Genomic DNA, 2,658 nt, shown 5'->3' on the forward strand with positions numbered 1-2,658 from the left:
CACAACAACGTCTGATTCCCAACCATTACCAACAACAGTTGCATGTATCCCTTGACGCTCTTCTAAGGTTGCCACACTGGCACACGCATCCAAAATGCAAAAGAAGGTGATCTTATTTGGCTTCGCACCATCAGTCTGCATTTCGCCAAACAGTTGTAAGGCCTCCCTACCATGCTCACTCTGGGCACATGCTGCAATCATGGCATTCCACATCCCATGGCAACATCTCTGCAAAAACAGCCCTGGAATCATCCAGGCTCCCACACTTGCCATACATATTCACGAGGGCAGTTCGCACAACAACAATCTCATCCATTGACAACAGCAGCTGCAGGGATTTCTAGACCCTTTTCTAGGGTTGCCACACTGGCACACGCATCCAAAACGCTGATGAAGGTGATCCTATTAGGTTTGATGCCTTCAGCCTCCATTTGACCAAACAGTTGAAGGGCTTCCTTGTCGTACTCGTTCTGGGCACATGCTGCAATCATGGCACTCCATGAGACCACATTCCGCTGTGGCATCTCTACCATTTTATCAAATGCAGTTTGAAACCTTCAAGCCAAACAAAATCACCTTGATCTGCACTCTGGATGCATGTGCCAACGTGCCAGCCCTAGTAAAGGGTCGAGAGATCCATGCTACCATTGTTGACTACGGATGGCAGTTGGACACCACTGTGGGCAATGCCCTTGTCAGTATGTACAGCGGAAAGGTCGAAGGCTGTGTTTGCAAAGATGCCACTGTGGAATGTTACCACCTGGAATGCTATAATTGCAGCATGTGCTCAGAATGGCCATGGCAAGGAGGCCCTACTGCTATTTAGTCATATGCAGACTGAAGGCTTTGACCCAGACAAGATCACCTTCCTTAATTGTTTGGAGGTGTGTGCCAGTCTAGCAGCCCTAGAAGATGGACAAAATCTCAACGCTTCTATTATTGGACGTGAATGGGAGTCAGATGTTGTTGTTGGGACAACCCTTGTTAATATGTATGGCAAGTGCAGGAGTCTGGACGATGCAAGGTCTGTTTTTACAGAGATGCTACAGCGGGATGTGGTCTCTTGGAACGCTATGATTGCAGTGTGTGCCCAGAAGGGTTGTGGAGACGAGGCAATAGAAATCTTTGGTCAAATTCAGGCTGCAGACATTCAACCGAATAAGATCACCTTCATCTGCATTTTCTATGCATGTGCAAGCGTGGCAGCCTTAGAAGAGGGTCGAGAGATCCATGTTACAATTGTTGGCAATGGATGGGAGACAGATGTTGCTGTGGGGACAGCCCTAATCAATATGTATGGCAAGTGCGGGAGCCTGGATGATGCAAAGGCTGTGTTTGCAGAAATGCCACTACGGAATGCATTCTCCTGGAATGCCATGATCTCAGCACATGCCCAAAATGGGCGTGGCAAGGAGGCCCTAGAACTGTTTGGCCAAATGCAGGCTGAAGGCTTTACACCAGACAAGATCAACTTCATCTGCATTCTGACTGCGTGTAGTCACACAGGTCTGGTCGCTGATGGGAGGCAATGCTTCGCCTCAATGAAGAAAAACTATGGCATAGCTCCCTCTGTGGAGCATTATTTGTGCATAATTGACCTTGGGTGCTGAGGACCATTGGAAGAGGCAGAGGACCTGATCAGCCGCATGCCGTTTGAGAATGTCTCTTCGGTATGGTTAAGCTTGCGTTCATCATGCAGGATTCATAATGATGTGGAGCGAGCTATGCGTGCTGCAAATGCTGTTTTTGAGTTAGATCCAATGAATGCTGAAGCATATGTATTGCTATCAAAGACATCCGCGCTAACACAAGTGGATCACTTGATTTAGTGATAAGTATAGTGACCTTCTTCATTACATTTGTAGCAAGTGACCCCACTCTTATCATGAGGCCTATCCTCATTCTTGGGTGCTCTAGGTTGTCGTGCATTTACCAAATACAATTTCAAATCAACAAACTCTGCCATCAATTGGGAGATATTATGATATGGAATATGCTGAGATCTAGAAGAGATACAACTTGGGTAGCCCGGCATGTCAATTCATTTGATATATTGATGTTACTATGTCGGATAATGTGGTGCAATTATACACACGTTATATCCTTCCTAAGAGGGTATAAAAATGCTAAGTTGTAGAGTTGAGTAGGTTCTGACATTTGGATCATTTGGCTAGCTTGATGTTGGAGAATGACAGATGGTGATGAGGTCTGGCAATATTGCTGATACAAGTGGTGCCCATGTGCAAAATTTTTTGAAAGACTAGAATGGAAGTCTAAGTTTGAATCATCACGCAGGTTCTAGAATCGTGTGCATCTCATTATAGCTGAAGCCAAGAAAACGACCCCATGAATTGTTACATCTACAGGTGAAGCCAATAAAAGAACTACTCTGGAACTTCTACTGCTGCTCGTCTATATGGTGTACAACGCCATTAATGACTTACACATAAAACACTCTAGCTCTATGGAAAACACGATAGGATTCTCAACGAAACAAAAGAGCCAAAAAATCGTACCATAATTCTCAAGGAAGCAACTGAAAATTGTACGCTTGAAGCTTCTTGGTTGCAAATAAACCTCTACACCAGTAACCTCAAAGTTGCAAATCTCTTCTGCGCTCTCTGGTCATGCGTCTAAATTTATAGTTTATGAAAAGCT

At 45.0% G+C, this 2,658-nt stretch overlaps 1 protein-coding gene across 1 annotated transcript; it reads left to right on the forward strand.

Moving 5' to 3' along the window:
* Window positions 1-686: 686 nt before the first annotated feature.
* Window positions 687-1,829, forward strand: LOC147903704 (pentatricopeptide repeat-containing protein CRR2, chloroplastic-like). The gene is made up of 2 exons (XM_087372227.1): window positions 687-1,303; window positions 1,700-1,829. The coding sequence occupies exons 1-2, from the start codon at window positions 687-689 to the stop codon at window positions 1,827-1,829; spliced, it is 747 nt and encodes a 248-aa protein (XP_087228353.1).
* The last annotated feature ends 829 nt before the right edge of the window (window positions 1,830-2,658 follow it).

The sequence above is a fragment of the Dipteris shenzhenensis genome, chromosome 3 (assembly GCF_047967505.1).
Source record: "Dipteris shenzhenensis isolate YYH24624 ecotype China chromosome 3, Dip_SZ_1.0, whole genome shotgun sequence".
In the NCBI taxonomy this organism is placed as follows: Eukaryota; Viridiplantae; Streptophyta; class Polypodiopsida; order Gleicheniales; family Dipteridaceae; genus Dipteris; species Dipteris shenzhenensis.